At 44.1% G+C, this 21,928-nt stretch overlaps 3 protein-coding genes and 1 long non-coding RNA gene across 9 annotated transcripts in view; 2 read left to right on the top strand and 2 right to left on the bottom strand.

Moving 5' to 3' along the window:
• LOC308367702 (MOB kinase activator 2-like) overlaps nt 1-1,096 on the top strand; it is a 48,844-nt gene extending 47,748 nt beyond the window's left edge. For all 4 annotated transcript variants that reach the window (XM_080841692.1, XM_080841691.1, XM_080841690.1 and 1 more), the window contains exons 4-5: nt 54-178; nt 656-1,096. In XM_080841692.1, the coding sequence (XP_080697818.1) occupies nt 54-178; nt 656-933 (403 nt within the window). In that variant the 3' untranslated portion in view covers nt 934-1,096. The remainder of the gene's footprint in view (nt 1-53; nt 179-655) is intronic.
• Nucleotides 1,097-2,945: 1,849 nt separating this feature from the next.
• Nucleotides 2,946-4,757, bottom strand: kcnj11 (potassium inwardly rectifying channel subfamily J member 11). Its single transcript, XM_080842450.1, has one exon. The coding sequence runs from the start codon at nt 4,468-4,470 to the stop codon at nt 3,271-3,273; it is 1,200 nt and encodes a 399-aa protein (XP_080698576.1). The 5' UTR covers nt 4,471-4,757; the 3' UTR covers nt 2,946-3,270.
• Nucleotides 4,758-5,155: 398 nt separating this feature from the next.
• The window catches only part of abcc8 (ATP-binding cassette, sub-family C (CFTR/MRP), member 8), a 47,430-nt gene continuing 30,657 nt past the window's right edge, over nt 5,156-21,928 (bottom strand). For 2 of the 3 annotated variants that reach the window (XM_080842448.1, XM_080842447.1), the window contains 19 exons: nt 20,214-20,351; nt 19,030-19,155; nt 18,528-18,624; nt 17,865-17,879; nt 15,930-16,177; nt 13,428-13,594; nt 13,165-13,234; nt 12,642-12,799; nt 11,918-12,010; nt 11,312-11,414; nt 10,703-10,816; nt 10,051-10,171; nt 9,690-9,820; nt 9,304-9,382; nt 8,970-9,078; nt 8,221-8,324; nt 7,003-7,136; nt 6,264-6,326; nt 5,156-5,830 (listed from right to left, as the gene is read on the bottom strand). In XM_080842448.1, the coding sequence (XP_080698574.1) occupies nt 5,693-5,830; nt 6,264-6,326; nt 7,003-7,136; nt 8,221-8,324; nt 8,970-9,078; nt 9,304-9,382; nt 9,690-9,820; nt 10,051-10,171; nt 10,703-10,816; nt 11,312-11,414; nt 11,918-12,010; nt 12,642-12,799; nt 13,165-13,234; nt 13,428-13,594; nt 15,930-16,177; nt 17,865-17,879; nt 18,528-18,624; nt 19,030-19,155; nt 20,214-20,351 (2,208 nt within the window). In that variant the 3' untranslated portion in view covers nt 5,156-5,692. The remainder of the gene's footprint in view (nt 5,831-6,263; nt 6,327-7,002; nt 7,137-8,220; nt 8,325-8,969; nt 9,079-9,303; nt 9,383-9,689; nt 9,821-10,050; nt 10,172-10,702; nt 10,817-11,311; nt 11,415-11,917; nt 12,011-12,641; nt 12,800-13,164; nt 13,235-13,427; nt 13,595-15,929; nt 16,178-17,864; nt 17,880-18,527; nt 18,625-19,029; nt 19,156-20,213; nt 20,352-21,928) is intronic. The other variant, XM_080842449.1, reaches the window with a different exon arrangement.
• On the top strand, nt 5,688-9,109 carry LOC308368303. The gene is made up of 3 exons (XR_013968726.1): nt 5,688-5,876; nt 8,225-8,331; nt 8,875-9,109. It is a non-coding gene; the product is annotated as an uncharacterized lncRNA (long non-coding RNA).

The following is a 21,928-nucleotide window of genomic DNA, read 5'->3' on the forward strand; positions in this document are numbered from 1 at the left end:
AATCAGACTTCATTAGCCTTTTTGACCTAATGAGAACTATCTGTGCCTTTCAGAATACTCTTATGGCAAGATGAAAAGGGTAAGAAGATTAAATGCACAGCTCCTCAGTATGTTGACTTCGTCATGAGTTCGGTTCAAAAAATTGTGACCGATGAAGACATCTTCCCTACAAAATATGGTGAGTTGATATGCCCCCTACAGTTCTCTCAGTAGTATAGGATGTATCCTGCTTATCTTAAGTTTGATTGAATGGGCATACCACAGAGCACTGGCACCCCCTAGTGTGCAATGATGGGAAGTACGTGTTTTAACTCTGGAGGTCACCTTTGTCCTGAGAACCTTTTCATACAGGCATTAGCTGAACACTTATGTTCCAGATGTGAAAAACCCCTGGGCAAGCAAGTGTATATGTAGGGGAATGTTCCACATCCACAGGAAATGGCTTTAAGCAAATGTTTACCTAATTGCTTAGTATTGCTGTGTACTCTTTATGTGCTGCCCTTTCATGTCTTGCATTATTACTCTTAATGCCTTCCCATACAGCAATCCTGTGAGGGTCATCTCTGTACTCCTTTTGTTAGTGTTGTGGGGAGAAGTAAATATCCTTTCAAAACCTGACACTGTCTATCTCTCTCTCTCTGTCTTTCACCTGTAGGTAAGGAGTTCCCCAACACGTTTGAAACACTAGTGAAGAAGATCTGCCGGTTCCTGTTCCACGTGCTGGCACACATCTACTGGGCGCACTTTAAGGAGACCGTGGCTCTGGACCTGCAGGGTCACTTGAACACTCTCTACGCACATTTCATCGTCTTTATCCGGGTGTTTAACCTGGTTGACCCTAAGGAGATCTGCATCATGGACGACCTGTCGGAGGTCCTGTGCAACCCCCCGCCCCCCTCCCCCACCGCACAAAATCACGTGACGGAGAGATGAGTGCTCCCGGGGTGTGACGTTACCCCAGCTAGAAGCAGGACGACAGCCTTGAACCCATCCCCCCATACATCCCAACCCCATCGCACCCCAGCCCAAGGCCTGGATGCCTTTTAAGGGGCTAAGAGACCTCACACACATGCATACACAAACTCACACGCACTCACTCCCTGATCATTCTTTCATTGGAGTGGTCAGAGGTGTGGGTGTGGGGTGGGTGGGGGGATGGAGGGGGGCAATGGGATGGGGAGGAGGTATAGCTGATGGGGAGACTTGTTTGCCCCATCCCACCCCTCACCATTGCAGTTAAACTAGGAGAGGTGTGTATTGTGTTTTTATTGTTTTGCTTTTATTTTGTTGGAATTTTTGATGTGGTTTTTAAGATTTTATTTTACACATGGAGGATATTTTGTTTCATATGGGTTTTTTTTGCTGGGGGGTTGGGTTGGGGGTCATGTTCCCCTACCCTCTTTACTGGCTTAACATAACTGTAGTGGCGCTGTTTCACTGTTTTACTGAAGATGGTGTACACAGCCTAAACTTGTAATAGCCACTAGCTCCCCCTTGTGGTGGGAGTACTTTAGGGAGCAGGTGCTTCTCCCGTCCATCCAGTGGCTCAGCCTAGAAGCATGGAGCGCTGATGTCTAACGCAAGTTATATAATTTAAACTGTCTGATGCCTGGGATGATCAAAGCGTTCTTTACTCAGGACCTAAAAGAACATGTCACTGCTGCCAGAGAGAGAATGTTGTCTCTCTCTCTTTCTGTGTCTATTACACTCTACAACGCTCTAAGTACCTTAATCTGCATTCTCATTGTATAGTGCTATATTTAAAAGCCTACCTGGCAGTCTCGTTGTAAAACTCTTCACATACTCAGTATTGGGTGTACACACCCAGGCCAAGAGACAGGCTAAGGGGAACACGCAGCAACAACAAGGTCATAGGGAATATCATACCCATGCGTATTTAATCTGTGCAGTCACCTTACGGGGGAGGAGAGCTGCCGTGGGCCTTTCCCCCACCTGGTGGTCAGTGATGCACGAGCAGGACGGGAGGTTTTTCTGGTGGGTAGGCAGGGGTGAGTGTGTGTGCGTGTGTGAGTGAGTGTGTGTAGTGGGGGGTGGCTTTATCTTTTCTGGGGGTTTGCTGGGTCAAGGACATGTCTGATGTCTGCTTGCCCACTAAGGTAGACGTGCGCTGGAGACAGAGGCCCGAGCGTCACTGGGTGGCGATCAACGTTCTGATTTGCGTCGTCCCGAGGATCCCAAATGCCTCCAATGTAACAGCCCTTTTTTCTGTTCTTTTACCTGTTTTAAATGCTTTTTTAAGTATCAAGAGAGGTCCTGATGATGGCGCCGTATGAGCATGTAAGATGCACATGTCATTGCAAGTTGGTTGTGTCAGAACTTTGCCTCTGTCAAAAGGGGGATTGGATTTATATTTTATTTATTTTGGTCTTCTTATTTGCAGGGTTCTTCAGTTCTGGCTTTCCTTTTATCTATTTTAATTATTATCTTAAGTTAAAAGCAATTTAATATTTTAAGTTCTGCAAATTATAATCTAATAAAAGACAAAAATGCCACTCTTGAGTCCTGCAGCATTTTTCTCTGTCACCCTATTCATGAGGCCTCAGAGACAAAAGTCTCTGTTCAATCTATCTCTCTAACCAGAAATGCTTACATTCTGTCCAGATAAAAGTTACAAGTAGATATAAGATGCATTGAATTATTGACTACGGTGTATTATTATTAACGCATTATTAACTCTGAACTGATTCCTTCAATAATATCTTGGACTGACATCCAGTCAAGTACACACTATACTTTTGCTACAGTGATTCTGTGCACGTGTGCAAGCTCATGAAAATTTCAACCTGAGCCCAGACATGGTGTTAAAGTTACAGCACATACACACACAAAAGAAAAGAAACATGGTCAAATCTCATATCAGATCACTATGATGTTTCACTGACATTGACTCCACAAGTAATAACCCCACAAAGGAAACATTTAATGTTCATTCACCTTTAATACACCCACGCTCTGCTTTAAATATAAATGATAATAACTATAAGAAAGGCAATCCAGCATTGAGGGCTCATGGAGGTCTTCTACTTGTCATCTACCCATGGCATTGCATATTTGTATGTGCTTAAAGACCTTAATCGCACCCTGAGAAGTGGAGACATGCAGTCAGCTCAACTTTGGGAAACATTCCGAGGAAGGATATAAGAAAAACATCTCTGTGTAGTGCATTCAAGGTATGCTGAATACGCGTGTGTAAACGGTAATATAAAATAGATATTGCATAATACAACGGTTTCATAAGTAGGCTACACCTTACATTTCCGCCTGAGTGTGTATGCTCATACTGTGGCTCGTTGCCTGTGTCTTCTCCTGTTCTTGGCTAATGCTGGGCTGTTTGACACGTCTCCTCCTAACATTGGAGTGAGTAGACTCCAGAAGTTTGAGCAGCTCCATACCCCCGCCCTCCTCAAGCTTTTTCGCACTGCAGACTGGAGTAGGCACCTTAGCCGTGTTTCCAAATTTAGAGTAGTCCACCGCATAGATCCCGTCCTCCTCGCTAACTGTGGACACGAAGCGTTGTCCCCACAAAATCTCCTCCGACAGGTAAGACGTCCGGGCCTGGGTCGTAATGCCCGTGGTTTCCACAACGCCCTCCAACACGACTATTATCTCTATGTCCTCATTTTGTAAGTTTTCCGCTGACAGTTCGTACAAAGGACTGTCTTTGTCAATAATGTGACAGATTATGAGTGGGGACACCAGGAAGATTCCATTCGCTCCAACAGGGTTATCTATCTGGATCTCTATCTGGTCCAGCGGAACAACCTCTCCCTCCTTGGTGGTTGTCTTCCTCACCACCTGCATTCTTACGGTGGCGCTGATGATCATGCTCTTGCGGAGGTCCCCAAGACGGATCATGAAACACAGTTTCCCGTTACGAGGACATATCACTGCATGTTTGCTGAAGATCAACGTCTCGGCACGTCTCTTGGCTTGGGCTGTTTTCATGAAGATGCAACCAAGCATGATGGCGTTGATAACCAGTCCTACGATATTCTGAACCAGTAGTATGATGATGGCTGACACACATTCTTCGGTGACCATTCGCCCACCGAAACCGATGGTCACCTGTACCTCTATGGAGAACAGGAAGGCTGAGGAGAAGGAATGAATGTCAGTCACGCACGGGATAAAGTCTTCCTTTTGCTGGTCAAGGTCTCCGTGCGCGAACGCTATAAGCCACCAGATCATGCCAAACAAAAACCAACTGCACAGAAAGGACATGGTAAATATAATGAGCGTATAGAGCCATTTTAAATCGACCAATGTTGTAAAGACGTCCTGCAGAAAGCGTCCTTGTTCGCGAATATTCGTGTGGGCTACGTTACAAGTCCCGTTCTTGGCGACGAAGCGAGACTTTCTCTGTACCGCTTTGAATTGCGGCTGCCGCACATCTTCCGCTAAACGAGTTAGCAAAAAATCATCGGGAAGAAGACCCTTTCTTGACAACATTGCTCTTCCATGCTATGGTACCAGCAACTCATCAGCTTTGGTGCGCTCAACGCACAGAATCGTAAAACGAAATCGGTCTCCTTCATCAGACGCCCACCCAGGGCAAGTGTCGTTCTCCCAAACTATGGGCGCTTCTCACGCCCCCTAGTCCAGTGCTGTGACCGCCGAGCGTAGAATCCACTTTCGGCGCCCCAGCTGCCTACGCCAATCACTTTGCAATTCGATACTTTGTCCCTGGCCCGGTCACTGTCATTCGCCGAACAAGGCATTCCATTTCCATTCACTTTAGGCCACGTGTATGTCGCTAATAAAACAAAGATGCTTATAGTTGTATATGTTCTTGGTGTAGTTGTATATATTCGTAGAGTTGTGTTCGGAGAGGGAGCAGTGTCCAATGCAGTGTCTCTGTCGAATGGAGTGGAGAAATGGCATTCTCCTCGTATCGAGATTAGACAAACAAGTTCAGCTTTCACACTCAGGCAGGCATCATACCTGCGCATGTCGAAATATGTTACTGACCATGTACATTTCCCAACGACGCAGATGTTTCAGTCTAACACTTGTAAAATCCTACAAAATGCATTTGCAGTCTAATGACAGAATAGGAAACTTGAATACCTCAGACAGATTACTTTGAGTTGCCCTTTAATGCGTTTGTGGTGCCTAAAACTTAAAGTTGGTCCTCCAAATGTGTATCATTCTTTTCTGTATACAGTTGACATTGCCCCCTCTGTAAGTGTGATCCTGGCAGTATCCCAGCTTTATCAAACTCTATGTTGTTTTCACATGCATGGTATACAGCTGTTGTTAACATTGTTGTCCACTACAATTGCACCACTTAATAGACTATGTTCAAACATTGTGTAATCATAGTGTAAGTGAAATTGTTATGTTTTTGCCAAGATAAGTCTACACTATGGATAATGTGACCTCATCGGAGATCTGTCAACTATGTCAGTTTACTTGTGTGTACTAGATACTATATTGCATCACCTCCCACTTAGAGTATTTCAGGGTTATTCAACAATGTTATTCAACAGACAGTAGGCTACTCATTCTTTAAAAATATATGTTTAAAATGAAAATTACTCCTTTTTATTAATAAAGAAATAATATCTTATTTACAAATATATGATGCAAGATAAAAATAAAATAAAAAAAAGTAGTCCATGATACAATTGCACTTTGAGGGTCCTTGATTCAGTCTTTTTTTCCCTTTTAGTTATTTGTCTGCCTTGACAAACGAGGCAAAAATACTGTCCTCCTGCTCAAGCAGGACCTCTGGCTTGTCATACTCCAGAATGATCCCTCGCTTCATGACAATGACCAGGTCAGCGTTCAAGATGGTGTGAACACGATGCTGCATGGGAAACATCAAAGAGACACAAAGTTAAAACATCTGTTTGGTAAAAACACATCAGTTCCTGTATGATGTGCTCTTGAAAACACTTCAAACAAGAATTTACCGATATGCATCCAAATGCAGTTGTTGAGTAAAACAGTGAAGTTCAACTAAAACTGTAGCCCAGCAGGTTCTGAGATTTTGACAACTGCAGTTGCTAGACAAATGTAATCTGAATATTACACTGAACAGTGCGTGCAGTTAGTATCTGGGAAAAGACTCATAGTATTAGGACAATGTTAACAGACTGTGCAATGGTTATGTCTTTATTAGCAAGTGGAAAATCAAAGCCAAATGACATTTGTTCATGAGTGGAGGATGTTGAGCAAACAGTGCAGACTGATAAGCCAGCATAGGTTTGATACCCATACAGTGTTTATTAGATACCCACCGCTATGGTTACCACTGTCCTATCAGAGAAAGCTGTCATCACCACTTTCTGTAGAATGCTCTCCTGCAGCCAAAAACAAAACAAAGATATGGCTTAGAACCACAAAGCTACGTATATGTCGGGAATCATTACAAAAACATTTTATTAGCTCATAAAATCACAAACCAGTAGTCAAATCCACCAGAAAAGCTTGAACACTGCTGTTACATTCTCAGTACTGATGCATTTGGAGATCTGGCAGATATCTAAAGGTTCACTCTGTGGAAGTTCAGATGAACAACACGTATGTGTGTAACCTACATATTATTTTATTAGCATGCTTTGACCTGAACCCTTAAAATATATCTTTGCCATTCATAAGCTTATGGAAAAGAACTCATTTCTGAAGTATTTGTTCTTCCCAGTTATGTTATTCCTCCTGTGAGGCTGGTGCATTAGATCCTGCCCCCACGCTTCACTGGTCCAGAACGATGAATTGTAGTCCTTCTTTGTGACAGGCCACGCTGTACTACGCGTGTGTGCTGTGTCTGAGCATTGAATGAATGGAGTGCTCTCCAGCCTGGGGACTTCTGACTGGCCTACTGTAGCCATGACTATGAAAGCATAGCTGACTTACCATAGCCATGTCTATGGAGGTGTATACCCCAGAGATGACTATGTTGGCATATCTGACTTACCATAGCCATGGAGGTGTAGTTGACTTACTGTAGTCATTTCTATGGATGCGTAAATTACTTACCGTAGCCATGTCTATGGAGGCAGTGGCCTCGTCCATGATGAGGATGCTACTCTTCCGCACAAATGCTCGGGCCAGGCAGAAGAGCTGCCGCTGGCCCTGACTGAAGTTCTCCCCGCCCTCCGTCACCATCGCATCTGAAACACACACACAAGCATCAGACACATGAGACTCAAAGCTCATTTGGCATATCAGCTATGTCCATATTAGTCTGTCTTTCTGTCTGTCTATCTGTAAAACTCTTCTGTCTTGTTTATCTGTTTCGCTGTCTATCCATCCATCATTTTGTTATCTTCTGGGTCCTCTAGAATGTCCAAATGCCAAGGGCAGTCATACTCTCCATTTTCCACTGACCTCAGAAACATTAAGTACTTATTCCATTTGAGCAGGCAATGGAGTTACATAAGTAAGACTTTAAATTGCATAGAGTGAGAATGACAGTATGAATACATCATGACACTACTGGCTACACTGACTGTACCTCAGCACCAGACACGAGTCTCAGAAACGTTACAGATTGGTGGAGGGATCCTGAATCCTGAAAGTAAATAACCTTAATAATAAGTAAAGTAAATAATAAGCTCGCTAACTTGTTTATCTCCAATAACTACAGCCAGGTACTATCTCTTTTAATCTCTTCTCTCCTTACTGCTTCCCTGTGTCTGTACGTCCAAATCATTTTCTGATGCAGCAGTCAATTATGTTTGAGTTAAATCGAAATGAAAAAAAGATAATTTGAATTATTTAAAAACTTTAGTCCTGTTGTGTTATCATTTCTCAATCCTGATTGAGCGCCGATGCACATATTGCTGCTATGATATGGACACTGACATGCACGGACAGTGGTGTGTGCGCTGCAGTGTACCAACCCATACTTCAGATCCCAGAACCTTTTGAGTTACATTACGTTGCTTTGTCATTGAGGATTAGAAATCCATTCTTCTGTTATTACCAATCTAAATGAATCCACTGCCAACTGTAGGAGCTTGTTTAAAGTTGAACATGATATTTTACTGGGGCATGTGCCTATGGACCCAAGACCCTTGTTTGTTTGACCTACTAAGGGTGGGAAATGGAATTAAATCCACAAAGGCAGTAAAACGAGTCATGATTTGTCTTTTGTACTAAACTATCCCTAGTGCCTTCTGCAAAGAGATAGAATAAGACAGAATAAGAGCCTGAAAAGGGGTTGTTTTGACAAGTATACATTTATGTGCTTACCTAGTCCTCCAGGCAAGGTTTTCACCACAGACTTGAGCTGGGCGATCTCCAGGGCTTCCCACAGCATGCTGTCGGATGCCTTATTCTCTGGGTCCAGGTTAAACCTACAAAGTAAGGAACCATCAGAAGCTGACAGTGAAGATGCGTTTCCATTTTTCTACACTAGGTGATATCTAGCATTATGCCAAACCTTTAATTCACTTGCATTGACTGAAGATGCTGTTTCAACAGCCGAATTAGTCTTTCACAATTTTGAATTCCATTTTACAACACATTTATATTGTATGCCCCTTTAAACTCATGCTAAGACAGTAGCCATCAGTGGCACTCCAGATCCCTAGGAAATATCAATGGTAACCATGGCATGAATAGTTCTGATGAGTAACCTTGAGTTTGTCTTGTTCTGGCTTAAAGGGGGAAAAATAATAGTATTGAAAAATAATAGAACTGTGCAAGTTACATTAGAAGACCTACTGTGATGTGCCAATGATCATTGATTCATGTAGCTTTGAGGGACTACTACCACTAAAACTGAAAGTAAAAAGGTGGTCTTTTCTTCAGGCGATTGATGCTGATGTGAGGGCTGTTCAGGCACCTCAGGTCAGAGGACATTGTGAAGTGTTCAAACATTTCGAAATGTTTTGTTCTCCTCAGAAAGAATATCAAACTGTTCCCGTGATTTTTCATTAAAGCAAGAGCCCTGGAATAACAAGGAGTGTCACGCCATCTGCCACGCTCCTCTTCCTCACCGTATGGTCCCGCTGAAAAGGAAGGGATCCTGCAGAATTATGGAGAAGCGTGACCTCAGCGTCTGCAGAGGCAGCTGTGCGATGTCAATCCCATCTATGAGGATTCGTCCTGTGGGAGGCAAAGAAGACATCAGCTTGACAGGGATCTGACATGGCATGGCATGACATCAATATACATAGAACAGAGAGTGTACTGTCATGTAAACTCCAAACGGTTTTATTCAAAGAAATTCTTTTCTGACTGTATGTGTGTGTGTGTGTGTGTGTGTGTGTGTGTGTGTGTGTGTGTGTGTGTGTGTGTGTGTGTGTGTGTGTGTGCAGTTTTCATTTTTACCCTCAAATGTGTCCACCATGCGAAAGAAGGCCAGTGAAAAGGAAGACTTGCCACTCCCAGTTCTGCCACAGATCCCAACCTACGGAGGAAGTGGCATGTTTAATATGATGGCACGTGTGCCCAGATAACATCCTGCTGATTCACACCCAAGATGCTTGAGCTGTAACTCAAGATGGCCAGTTAAGGTGGTGTGGGTCAACTCTAGGTGTGTTCTATAGAGGGGATGAGAGATGGGCAGAGAGAGGGACAGAGAGAAAAGAGATCTCTGAGAGAGAGAGAAAGAGAGGAGAAAGAAATGGTCTCAGTTGTACGCAGAACTGTCTAAGGTAGCACATCTAGAGAAGGAAAAGAGTAAAAGCATAGTGGTGTTGGTGTTGGTGTTGCACCTTTTGCCCGGGGCAGATATGGGCGTTGACGTTCTTGAGGACGGGCTTGAGAGTGCTGTCGTAACGCACGCTCAGGTTCTGTATCTGAATCTCCCCCTGATGGGGCCATCCGTCTGGCACCTGAGATGCTGCTGCTCACGGAGAGAGAGAGAGAGAGAAAGAGAAAGAGAAAGAGAGAGAGGGAGGGAAGAGATACAGGGAGGAGACAGATGATGGTGAGAAAGATTGAGACAGAAAGATAGGGAGGAAAGAGAAAAAGGTGAGATCCAAAGTCGGTCCCCTGGGGTGACCTTTTTAGGGTGACATAACCCATCCCCTCCCACAAGTAATCAGCAAGTCCTGTGGCAATGATGTCACTCACACATGAGGCCCTCGTAGCTCTCTGGCTCGGTCTTGAGCAGGCCACTGATCCGCCTGACCGAGCCCATCTGCACCTCTATGTCCGCCAGGTTACGCACCATCCAGTTCAGGTAATTGGACACCTGAAACAACCACTTCTCATTTAGATGACTGAAAGAGCCATGTGTGAAACAAAACAGCTGGAGTTCATATATCTTAATTAATCACCTAAAATGTTTATGACTGAGGCATTTATATGAATAATTACATTCCACCTATACACTAGACACCATTGCTCCTGAAAATGTTACCACTGAAAGTTACATCTGAATTTAGAATTTGGAATGTAAGTTATTTTGGTGTCTGGAAACTGTTTTGCATGACTTGGTGTTGGGTGGAGTGAGAAAAACACAACTCCTTGCATATGTCATGTACCAGCCATTGGCTGTCTGAATTTGGTATTGTTTAAAGAGCACAATGCTGTAAGTTTCACTGACTTTCATTTTGTCTCTTTCTATGGGATTTCACATTCTGAAGATGGACCCAGTTAAAAGACACATCACAAAATTATCTGTCAGTATGTCCCAGAAATAAACACAAATAAATTTGACCGAGGGACACAGTTTACACACACACACACACACACACACACACACAAGAAGATCTGCTCTTACCAATAGTGCATATGTGAGGCCCAGTCCTACCAGTCCAGTTGACAGATGGTTGTATATACAATTAGTGATGGAGGCCACGGCAGCAATAAGCACAATGCACGCCCCAATGTACTCCTACAAGACAAGCAAGAACTCTCTCATCCAGTGCAGGCGTGGGAAACACTTAAGAAGCGCAAGGGCTGGTCTTTCATAAACAGGCAGTTAATCCCTGACCCTCTCTGTCTTCAAAGGCATGTTAGTTAACAACCAACTCACAGTAACCAATTCATTTCAAGAATAAGTTAATTTGTAAAGGAAGGTAATAACCCTTAACACTTAATATTATCCATTAGTGAAGAATCGATATCAAAGTCATTACAAAGACACTCTCCAGACAAAGTGGTTTGATTTCATTACCCCTTGGACTAAAGAAATCCAAGACCATGCAGGGAAACAGAAAATCTCTCCCACAACCTTCACCAAAGAGCACTGATCACACGCCACTTCTTCTCACTAAAAGAAAGTGCTCTGAACAATATTGACTGTCTGTCTTACTGCAAGTCAGCGAATGGCCGTGACCATGTGACGACCACACAGTGATGTCAATAATAGTGAGTGACTGGTGATTACCATTCGAACTTCAAGCCAGCGATTGGCTGCGGTGAGGAAGAGAGAAGCAATGTTGTTGGCATCTGTGAGCTCCAGAAGCTTCTGCCTGAATCTGGCCTCGTATCTGTGAAGAAAAGAGTGAACGTGTTTGTGTGTGTATCTGTGTGCATGTGTCTATAAGTCTTTTTAAAGAGTGAGTGTGTGTGTGTGTGTGTGTGTGTGTGTGTGTGTGTGTGTGTGTGTGTGTGTGTGTGTGTGTGTGTGTGTGTGTGTGTGTGTGTGTGTGTGTGTGTGTGTGTGTGTGTGTGTGTGTGTGTGTGTGTGTGTGTGTGTGTGTATGAAGGCTCTATTAGTGTCCCTGTGCTGACCTGAGGGTATGTATGTGAGGGCTCTATATTAGTGTCCCTTCGCTGACCTGAGAGTATGTATGTGAAGGCTCTATATATGTGTCCCTGTGCTGACCTGAGGGCTCTATATTAGTGTCCATGTGCTGACCTGAGGGTATGTAAAGGGCTCTATATTAGTGTCCATGTGCTGACCTGAGGGTATGTAAAGGGCTCTATATTAGTGTCCCTGTGCTGACCTGAGGGTATGTAAAGGGCTCTATATTAGTGTCCCTGTGCTGACCTGAACGCTCGAATGGTGGTCAGTCCCTCCACCGTCTCAGAGAAGTGGGCCAGAAGAGGAAGCTGGGTGGAATCCTCCAGCTGCTGCAGGTCCCTAAGAGACACACACACAAAGGACGGGGACATACGTCAGCTCAATACCAGTTTTGGCAAAGACGCTCAACGTAGGATGGCCCCAGGAGCATTGTTTGATGCGACAGCTGGAATATGACACTGTGCTAGATAAATATCACACAGGGACTGGCAATGTCAGACACTTCATAAGAAAGAACAGCATCTACTGTACTAATCAATCTGCTTGGGTTCCTATCTCATGGTTTAAAACATATAAGAACACAACCAGGACAGTCGTGGTGCATGTTTGTGTCTGCTTCGTGCATTGTGTTGATGCCACATCATTAGAGTCTAATTATGCATGCATGACTTATTCTTAAGTTTGTCTTTTATCACCGGCCCAAAATAGCAGTGTGAGCTTTTAGGCATTTTTAGGCAATATGAATGTGCAGAAGGCAGACAAAAGGGAAAATGTAGGTCAACATTAAAATTGGCTCCTTTCCAGAAATGTGTGTGTGTGTGTGTGTGTGTGTGTGTGTGTGTGTGTGTGTGTGTGTGTGTGTGTGTGTGTGTGTGTGTGTGTGTGTGTGTGTGTGTGTGTGTGTGTGGGTGGGTGGGTGGCTGGGTGTGTGTGTGTGTACTGTACATGCACGTATGAGTGTGAGACACACCTGGAGGCCACTCTGAAGTATTTCTGGAAGAAGTAGCAGGCTAGGGCCAGTGGTGCCAGTGCGATCAGAAAGACGGGAGTGACGAAGGAGATGACGCCCAGAGCAGAGAAACACAGCAGTGTGGAGCGACTCAAACACTCGAGAGTGGCTGGGATGTGCTGTAACACACACACACACACACACAGACACACACACAGACACACACACAGACACACAGACACACACACACACACACACACACACACACACACACACACACACACACACACACACACACACACACACACACACACACACACACACACATACACACACAGACACACAAACAAAAAAGCAAAACCATGTATGCATACAAAAATACCAGTGACAGCTCTTTCACTTAAAACAGTATCAAAGACAACAGAATAGGTTTCCACTAAGCACCATGCTGCTTCATGTGGTCTGCGTCTAGTTTCTCCAGCCTTATGCAAACTGCCATTTATTACAGATAAAGCACTAGTGTTGACAGTCCATGGAAACTTACCTGATCAATGGTGTTTGTGTCAGTCGAAAACCTGTTCAGGAGGCTTCCCAGTGGAGTTGTCTCAAACAGCCTGGGCAGAATGACAATGGCATTAAAGCTCACTCTCTCTCTCTCTCTCTCTCTCCTTCTCTATTTATTTTCCTCTCTCTCCTTGTTCCTCTTCCCCCCCCCCCCCCCCATCTGTTTCTCTCTCCCCGTTTCACTCATAACCCAGTCCCCCCACCCAGACACAGCACTACCAGGGGTGCTACCCCGTTGCCTACCTCATAGGGGCCAGAATGATGGTGTTGAGCAGGTTGTGGTGGAGCTCCTTTGCCACACGCAGCCCTGTCCACTCCACCGCCACTGAGGTGACCAGGCACAGGACGATGCCCAGGCAGCACAACACACTGAACACCATTAGGTATGATGAGTGGCTGAAACCACACTCCTACAGGGAGGGAGTGGGAGAGGTCCCGGCACACACACACACACACACACACACACACACACACACACACACACACACACACACACACACACACACACACACACACACACACACACACACACACACACACACACACACACACACACACACACGCGCGCCTGAGTTACTGAGGCTCGGGTCAAACAAAGCAACAACATACACATTTCACATTTGTCATTGCAAGCAGCTGAAGAATGTGGTCAACCTAGTGAGAGTGAGGTGGAGATGACTGAAACACATTGAAGTCATCCCACACTCAAACCCTGGTGCCATATGACTTTATTTACCAGACTGATTTTTGTCAGGGTCTCTTCCTCTGTAGTGAAAAGTGAAAATGACAGTTTGTGTATCCCTGACAGGAATACAAATGTGGTCGTGTGTGTGTTTGTGTGTGTGTGTGTGGGTGTGGGTGTGGGTGTGTGTGTGTGTGTGTGTGTGTGTGTGTGTGTGTGTTTGTGCGCTTCCGTGTGTGCACATGTGCCTATGAGTCACACAACAATTATGCTGAACAATTGCACAAAAAGTGCACAGACAGACACAATGTCAGATCCTTTGATCCTCTAAAATAACCAAAATAACCCTCTCAACCCAAGAGCTTCAATCCACTGACTGATCCTCTTCATCTCTTTCAAACTGAAAGGCACCATTAAGTTGACAGAGAGTGTGGCTCTTCATCATCAGATAAACAATGACCACTCACAATGTTTGACTGACAGACAGACAGACAGACAGACAGACTGTATGTATCAACCCAAGAGCAGCACTTAAACACATCAAACTAAATGACAAGAGGAGACTCGAAGCGGGGACACATTTGGATGAAGGCAGCTGCTCTTGGCTCCTCTACTCCTCTGCTCCACTGTTACAGCTTATCTAAGCTTGTTATACTGTGCCAAGCTACTGTACAAACAAATAAAAGCCTTTCTGGCTCAAACAAAGCACTACTGAGAATCAACCAACCCACTGCTGAACTTCAGTTAAAAGACTGCTGTTGCTGGCAAGTAACTCAAACTCGGTTAATTTGACATTAGAAACCATGGCCAAAGCTCAGAGAGACAACTGCTGTGTCCGCGGATGGATAAATATCCAATGTCGTAGCTTCATGTTATATTTCTGTTGTTGGAGTTTGTAGCATTGATTTGTAGCATTGATATTTCATTATTGGAGCATTGATCAGTATACCAACAGTGCCGACCATAGGACATTTATCTTTTTTACATGCTTTTAAAGCAAGAGGGGCAATGAGAGAGAAAGTAAATGTGTCCCGTGTGTGAGTGTGTGTGTGTGTGTGTGTGTGTGTGTGTGTGTGTGTGTGTGTGTGTGAGTGTGTGTGTGTTTGTGTGTGTGTCTTAATTTCGTTCACCACCGGATACCACAAACAATATGTTTGACCTGTCGGGATTCCAAAATGTTGCAGTGCTGTACGTCACCACTGTCTTCCTATCAGTGAGTCTCTGAGTGTGAGTAAAAGTATGTGTGTGTTTGTGTTTCTGCATGCCTGTGCCTAATCACCTGAGCCCTCTCATGACTTGGGCCCAGGGACGGGGGGTGATTAGATGGCACAGTGACCAGGAACATGTGCTCCTGACGTGTGCTGGGGCACTCTTGTGGGTTGTGTGTCAGTGATGGGGTGCCAGCGATGGCTCTGGCATGGCTTGGCAGAAGGAAATGTGAGCTGGCATTTCACACAGTGGAGATGGGGAAATACACTATAAATACATCTGAAACATAGAGCTGTGGGTCTGCTGAGAATGGTCTCCTGCTGTCATAACACTAAAGCTCCTGCAATCATAATGTGCCAATGATAGCATACGCATCTTTAGACACTCCTGCGTTTAGCATGATCGTATTCTGTTAGAAAGTCTTATCACGGTGTGATTAATGCGATTCGAACACACAGATCGGATCTTTATTCTTTATTTTTAAGCTGCAGTCCTTCAAAGCTCCTCTGAAATGTAATGGCTCATTCCGCCTGCAGTCAACGACCCCTGAGTCTCTCCAGGCTGCAGGGACAACTGCTGAGGACTGCGTCAGCACATTAGCCAGAAATACACAGCTCACATTTCCCAGAACAAACAGTCAAGGTCCCAAGCACCACACAAGACCCCCCCCCCCCCTCTCTCACACACATACATCAGCCGGCCATGTTTACACACACCTCACTCTGCCATGTATAATCAGCTTATGAAGCTCTGAAACTATAAAACTTACTATAACTAATTATAAAAACAAAACGTCTATGATTTGGTCTGCCAATTGCTCAATCTCTCATCCCCCAGCAGAATATGGCCCTCACCTGTGGCGAGGTGCAGTTGTGTGCGGCCGCTTCGATCTTGGCACTGATGACGTGTGAGGTCCAGTGGGCGAGCCAGTAGTCGATGGCCACCATGAGCGAGTGCTTGACGAGCTGCGAGAGCAGCAGCAGCGACAGCAGCAGCATGCCCGCCGAGCTCAGGTACCTCCCAAACGACTTCCATGGGATGGTGGTGCGGTGCCGCATCACCTGCGACAGGATCTCCTCCTCGTCGCTCTCTGTAGACTCCTCTGGACGTATAGAAGGAGAGGAAAGAGTGAATGAGACAACAGAAAGGCAATGGGAGTTTGCAGTCTGCTGTTTTAGTTGTGTAAGGGTACTTCACATACTTGCAAGCAGTACAGTACAATATACAAGCAAAGGGATTCTTGGATGGACAAGGGGGGACAAATTGACTTCAAGATGATGTACTTGAACCAGCAGCTTGGTCTAAATCATACAATACATTCATTAGCCACATTAACGAGATTAAGATGTCCATTACTCGCATGTGGACAAAATTACAGTAATGGCGATCCTATTTTGGTCTCTTCTCAGCATGTTGATTGGATAATATAGATTCTAAATGGGCCAAATAAGTCTTAATAGCACGCTCGAGTAAAAAAATAACATGTTTGCCTACACCTGAAATAATTGGATGAAATATTGAGGAATAAAGTTTCATTATTAGAACGATGTTCTCAAAAACGAGCATTCAATTTTTTTAACCATCTTTTAATAACCCTATCGCACATTCACAATAATGGTAACTACTGTGTCCTTTCTGCTCTTGATTGTCATTACATGATTAAATAAACAAACCTTTGAATGGACCAGCCCTGAATCACTCCCCTGACTCAAAACCTTAGTTTAGTTCTTTCTCTTCCCTTTGTCCTAATCACAGCTGTCTGTATGCTTCCCTGAGAAGCCTCTGTTTGACAACAGCAGGTTTCATGTTTTTGGCAGACTGGCTGAATAACTGCCTGTGTCTCCTAGCGAGCTTTAACCCACAGCGAGTAAAGGGGACATGTCTGTAGGACAGTGTATAGGGTGTTCACACTGTCTCTAGGGACAGATCTATCTATCTAGGGCAAAGGCGTCTTGAGCTTGCAAATTATTTTAAGCGAAAGGTAGCTAGAATAACGATATGGTCACATCCCTACTTTGCCTTATTGTGTCTTCAGTATTTTTGTCTAACCAGGACATTAAAGTTGGCAGTAGTTTGTTGTCTTAACAAGTAAATATATAACACAAATCTTAATGAGATCTACTGTTTACCAACCAGGCCAAGAAGCAGTTGTATCAAGTTTAGCCCCCTTTATCATAAATATCTAGTGATGTACCTGATCTAGGATCAGATATGGTCAAATCAGTAAGAGGGAAAGAAAAGCAGAAAGAAAAAGAAAAAGCGTAAGGAAGGAGGAATGGATGGATAAATGAATTCATTAATGAATAAGGGTTCTTTCCTCAGTATAATATCCATTCATTTGTCAACGATAATAGTCAAATACAATTACATGTGGAAAAATGCAGTAGTTGCAACCGGCACACAGACACACACACACAACACACTGGTGCTAGCGGCACTGCTAAGCTTTAACACACACTTATCACTCCAAATATACCTCATTGCGTCACGAATGCGGCTACCGCATGTGCACACTAGTGCGTGTGGTGTCGGGTCAAAGAGAGGGAGAGAGAGACACATATGGACCATCAAACAGGGAACCACTGAGGCATCACACACATGCTGGTGTCACTGTCCTGGCTGGAGGGGGGGGGGGGGGGGGGGGGGGGGGGGGGAGTGAGGGGAGTGGGGGGCACAGTGAGGGGAGTGGGGGGCACAGTGAGATATGGGGAGGTTGATAAGCAGCACACACAGAGCAGTAAGCCACCACTCGTGCACACCACTGAGAAAACCATGCCATCAACCCACACCTGCATAACCCAGAGCTGAAGAAATCCCACAAGTCCACAGTGAGATGCCACCAAGATACAGAAGACAACACAGAACTGGTAAAGAACATGTTGTCTAACAGTAACAGACAACACAGAGATCAACAACAGGGTGAAATGACCAAAGACTATCTGTGATTACAGGAATCAAATGGCTGATCTTCCAGATGTCTAGCAAAAGGCTGGCCCAGAGTGTGGATTCCAAGATTCTCATTGTTATTCAGATAGTGCTGTGCCTTTCAATGGGAATAATTATTCTCTAAGATTGAAGCAAAGTAGAGCCAGTTACAAAGAGAAAAGTTCTCCAAGGGATTAGCCAGTCTTGCTCTAAAATGTGCCTATACCAGTCACTCAAAACATTTGTATGGACTCGTAGGGACTAGGGAAATGTTAATCAATAATACATTGTGCTTTTTGTTGTAATTTGATATGATGGATCTACAAAAAGACTGGAGGATGAATATCTCTGTTCACTGAAGGCAAATTACGTTTCAAACTTTTTCAGGTACTGACATTTTGGAATGTGAAACAGTGACAAACAATACAAACATCTCAGTTATTTGACATAAACAACTGACGAAGTCCCAGTGAAGCTCTAATTGTGAACAGTGACAAGTAAATGATGCTGTCAGGGCTTGTGTTTACCTTCATCCCTGTCCTCAGTCTTCAGAGCCTCACGTGAGTACATGGTCCTGCGTAGGTTCTTCCTCTCTAGTGCCGTCATGCTGTCCTCCACTGTCTCCTGAGCCACGGGGCAAATAACACACACGAGGGGGGAGTATGTAATCAAGGGTAGGTAGTCAGGCATGAGATGACTTGCTCCATCAGAAAAGACTGCTACATATAGAGCAAACAAACAATTTAAAATGGTGGGAATGACTTAATCTGCCATCTTTTACCAACGCAAAAATGTGCCATAGCAATTAGGTGCCATTAATCATTAGGGCGTGAGTTCAGATGTGTACGAATAAACAGACTCTGAAGAGTGATAGGCGCTGTGAGGGCAGTGAGGTAGAACCGAATACTGAAATGTGTCTATTATGAAGGTGTGTAACCGAACACACAATATGTGACCCAGGAACAGGACTTTATGTTTCACAGATGCAGTGGGGTGGACCCTGGTGGGCCCCCCGATGTCACGCCTCACCTTCTCAAACTCCTGGCCGTTTCGGTTCATGAGGGTCTTCCACTGCTCGAAGAGCTCTGGCTCGGCAGTCTGGATGTCCTTCAGCGTGCCCTCTGTCTGGATGCTCCCGTCCTTCATGGCAATGATCTGGAGATCCGCCAGAATAACAATAAGCACAGGGCTTTTTAAAAGGTCACAGGAGTTACAGAACAAATGATGTGTCCTTCTCTAGTGAAGCCAACAAACCCTTCTGCTCCCCAACCTATATCAATTACAAGAAGGAAGGCAAGCCATGTGCTACCATAGTGATAGCCTCACTGAAACTGTTTTTAATGCAGGGGCATATCCACTCTTGCCCCTTAAAACACCCTTATACACTAGCAGGGTGACATAAAGATATGTGTCTGTAAGAACAGATGTGTCTGCATCTCGAGACTTTATCAAAGAATCAAGATACGTAGCTTTGAAATGTTTTCTCAGCCTTTATGATACTCTTATGGACAGCACAGGCTTCTTTGCATATCCATTTGGCTCAACTGATCTCATTTTTGTACTTTAATCCCAGTATGAAACAAGCTACACATCACTCCAGCTCAAATACTTGTTAAATACTGAAACTAGTCATCTCCTCTAAGGCTGATTTAGAGTGAGCACGTTATTCACACTTGCAGGCACTTGAGTGTGTCAATGGGGCCATTAAGACGGAAGAGACGACTCAAATGAAAAACCGATAGTTCATCTTGGCTCTCTCCCAGCGTCCATAAGAGCCTTCCTGAACGACCCACCAGCTGCCATTCTGAGTAGTGATTTGTGATTACAGCACATAGGATGAGAGCATCAAGCTCTAGCCACAGCAGTCACAGGGCAAGCTACTGGGGGCCCAGACATTCTGCGACATTCTGAGACATTCTGAGACATTCTGAGACATTCTGAGACATTCTGAGATATTCTGATATGAAAGGGCTTTCATTACAGATGTTGAAACTCTACCAGCAGAGTAGACCTAATTTTAAACTATGAAAAGACAAATTGCAATGCTTATCTCAGGAAAACCCCAAACTCCAAATAGTCAAGTAGTTATGATTCCGGCAGCTTCTCACTGCCGGTTTAAAACGTTCCACCGGTTACAGTGACATAGTTACCTATCATAGGCCTATTTCTGCTCTACTCCGTGGTTGAGGCACCATAAGTCAGCCATGACTCACCCAGTCGGCGTGGGGAAGGTACTGCAGCCTGTGTGTGACCAGCACTACCGTCCTCTTCTCCTCCCTCAGCAGCTTCAGAATGCCATCCTGCATAAGGTGGTCGCTCAGGTGGATATCCAGGGCAGAGAAGGGGTCATCCTGCACAAGAGAGAAGAGAGAGAGAGTGAGAGTGAGAAAAAGAGAGAGAGAGAGAGGTAGTACACCAGTGAGAGGGGTGCACTCACACACGGGGGCGTAATTTAGCTGCCATGAAACACACACACTGTGCTTCAGCTGTAACACGGATTACACAGCATTCATGTATAGACTCTGATGCAAAGGATTTAGTTTAAACACGTATTGTGGCTTAACACAAAACTATGCACTAAATTAGTTGTTTACAAGGGGATACTTGGGACTGCGATGAAGATCTCACTGTGGCCTAGAAAAATCAGTTTTCTTGCCAGTTGGTGAACACAGAACCTTTTACTACTTTTGAACTACAACTGACAAAAGTGGGTCTGCTAACGTTGTATTATTGTGTTTTAATTTATTGACCTCCTGGACCAGCAAGTCAGTTTCAGGAGTTCACTGGCTTCTGACTTCCATTATTTAGCTGGACAAAGTGATACAAGTCGGAGATTTTAACCTGCATATCCATGATGCGTATCCACTAGGTTTCTGAATATTACTGAATCTTTTCCTTTCAAGCAAGGTGCCACTCACACATGTTGTCTCATTTTAGATCTTGTTTTTTTTGGGGACTTAGTATTGATCATATCCGTTGTGAGAACCATTTGATTGTAGGGATTTTAAATGTTTTTTTTTTGTATCTCTTTGTAAATGCTGACCCTTTGTTTCTTAAAAGAATATTGAGTTCTCACATTATTACTCAGAGTCAGTTGACCGGTTCTTGGCTTAATACAAATACAAATGATGTTGAGTTTTTACTGTAGTCTATTATTGAGCACTTCTCCTAGCTGGTTGACAAAGTGGCACCTCTAAAGGCCAGGCGTAAGGCAGTGCGCCAGCAACACTTCACTGTGAATGACTGATGCTGTCCGCTGCCTGAGACCGAAATGTCGCAGGCCTTAACAACTATGGAAAACCTGGAAGCCGCGACTGCTTATTTTGCTCATATAATTTTTTTTTCAAAAAGAAACCCTAAGAGTTCCATGAATGTTTTTTCTGTCAATGATTATAACCATTGTTAGTACTGCTCAGCCTCAGTTCTGCTTTTGACCATTGACTGGTTGCACAGCATTAGACTGGTTAACATCTTGTCTCACTGATTGAACTTTCACTGTCTCTCGTGGATACTTTGTGTCTTAACTGTGGAATGCTTTGCTTGCACCTTTACAGTCTGTAGATTCTTTTAAGAGTCAGGTAAACACATATTTGTTTAGACCAGGTCTGCATTTTATGTATTTATTGTGTATTTTACTGTGTATTGTGTATATTATTGTGTATTTTGTTTTCTAGTTATTGTACTTTTAAACACGTGGTTTGGGTGGTCACTTCATCTTCAATGTTTTCTCGTTTTTACGTTGTGTTATCCTCTTGTAAAGCACTTACTTACTGTATGTGAAAAGCGCTATCCAAATAAATGTACAATGTCATGCACTTTAATTGATTATGAGTGCATGTGGATAAGTGCACGTTCTAGTTGGAATATATGTAATCAATGCATATAACAGCAAACCTGGTTTCCATTTAATTCCAATGGGCCTCCATTT

Source organism: Sprattus sprattus (assembly GCF_963457725.1).
Source record: "Sprattus sprattus genome assembly, chromosome: 7".
NCBI classification, from domain to species: Eukaryota; Metazoa; Chordata; class Actinopteri; order Clupeiformes; family Clupeidae; genus Sprattus; species Sprattus sprattus.

Bases quoted from the DNA above. Each gene is read 5' to 3' on its own strand.
- kcnj11 (XM_080842450.1), bottom strand. From the start codon at position 4,470: ATGTTGTCAAGAAAGGGTCTTCTTCCCGATGATTTTTTGCTAACTCGT.